Consider the following 1,761-nt stretch of genomic DNA (forward strand, 5'->3'; position numbering starts at 1 on the left):
TGGGTACGAAACTAGGATTTTTCACAACTAAAGGAATCTATGATATTGAGATAGATATAGATAGATATAGATATATATATATATATATATATATATATATATATATATATATATATATATAACACACATGCATACATATAAACACATACACAGATTTGCAGTGTTACAGTAATTTCCAAATAGTAGGGGCACTTGCTGGACATGTGAATATAGTGCGCAAAAAAAAAAAAAAATTGTAGAAATGTTTTAGGACAAGTCACCCATTCCTTACATTTGTGTATATATTAAATCACCTCAAAATGCAAATTCTATAATAAACGTTTGCACATTATTCACAATTTCATTAATTGTCAATATAAGTGTATAAAATAGTGCAATTATACACAGTCACAAACAAACTCTTCACTGTCTTCTAAAAATGTGGGTTTAGTTATTAGAACTGTCCAAAGTATTAGGGAAATGTCAACTAAGTACAGAAATATATATATATATAAATATATATATATAAAAAAATGTAAACAGTCACATAAATATAAAATAATGATATTGTTAAAATAGATTAGTATGTCATTAATATGTAATTGACTATACAAAAACTAAAAATACATATTGTGTTAGTCAACCATAACAAAATCAGTTCATAAACATAGTATAATATAATATGCAAGCAACAATTGTTATTAAAGTGAACAGAATAAAAAAAAAAAGGCTATTACCTATAGCTAAACATTAGCGACCTTGTGACTACACATCACTGTGTGCAGTTTGATATATCCATGTAAACACATACATGGTCAGATACATATATTACATACAGTACTTAGAAATAACCCATGGATAACCAGAGAGATACAACGTATTCCATAGCAATGCGTTTAAGCTCTCTCTAGTAGCGAAAAGGTTAACCATACAAACACTCTCAACAAGCGAAACACAGAATGATAATGAGACTGTCCCTATTACCCTCACACTCACATATCTTTCCACGCAAGCTCTGTAGTACCCGCACAGGGGCCTCAGGCGGATCCCCGGCCTCTCCTCCACATCGTGCCCGTTCCTCTCCCGCCATCTCGGGCGACAGAGGTGAGACTCTACCCGTCCTCCTCCGCAAAGGACTACTTTAATATAATGTACAACTGCAAGATTTAACACACCGCGGAGTAATATTTAAGTTGCCCATCAAGCTGGCAGGAGCGCAAAAGCGGTAGGGACGATAGGGCACTTTGGGGGCGTGGTTAGCTTTGTGAAGGGCGTGGTTTAACTTAATAAGGTAGCAGGATTGTGCAATGCGTCTGTATTTACTACTCGTCACTGTTTGAGAAGACAAACTTCCGATTTTACTTCCTATTTGTGCTACCACTTATTTTTCAATCTGCTTGGCCTGCAGTTTCAGTACAATTTAGAAGAAAACGTGGGGATTAAATGTACTGGTCTATATTGGGATTGGTGGGAATAATTCTCTAAAGTTACAGAGTAACCCTGCAATAAATGTAATTTTTCATTTATAACTTTTTTTCTACTGAGATTTTTTGTTATTTTGTACAGGGTTTCTGCTTTAATCACGTACCGTTAGATACACAGGAAAAAATTAAATATAATCGGTATAAAAATAATTATATGTCAGAGGTTAAATTATCAGATAATTGCATAAAAGCATGAAAGTTCATGTGTTTGATAGTATAATTAAAACTGATACATATTACAAAATAATCATTATCATTTTGTTTCCACACCAGCAAGGGTTTCACTCTGTCCAGTGTC

At 33.3% G+C, this 1,761-nt stretch overlaps 1 protein-coding gene across 1 annotated transcript in view; it reads right to left on the bottom strand.

Moving 5' to 3' along the window:
* The window catches only part of RASA2 (RAS p21 protein activator 2), a gene marked incomplete in the record, with an annotated part of 722,923 nt that extends 721,701 nt beyond the window's left edge, over window positions 1–1,222 (bottom strand). Inside the window, 1 exon segment of the mRNA XM_053709823.1 lies at window positions 976–1,222. Coding sequence (XP_053565798.1) covers window positions 976–1,069 — 94 coding nt within the window.
* Window positions 1,223–1,761: the final 539 nt, after the last annotated feature.

This window comes from Bombina bombina, chromosome 4, assembly GCF_027579735.1.
Source record: "Bombina bombina isolate aBomBom1 chromosome 4, aBomBom1.pri, whole genome shotgun sequence".
NCBI classification, from domain to species: Eukaryota; Metazoa; Chordata; class Amphibia; order Anura; family Bombinatoridae; genus Bombina; species Bombina bombina.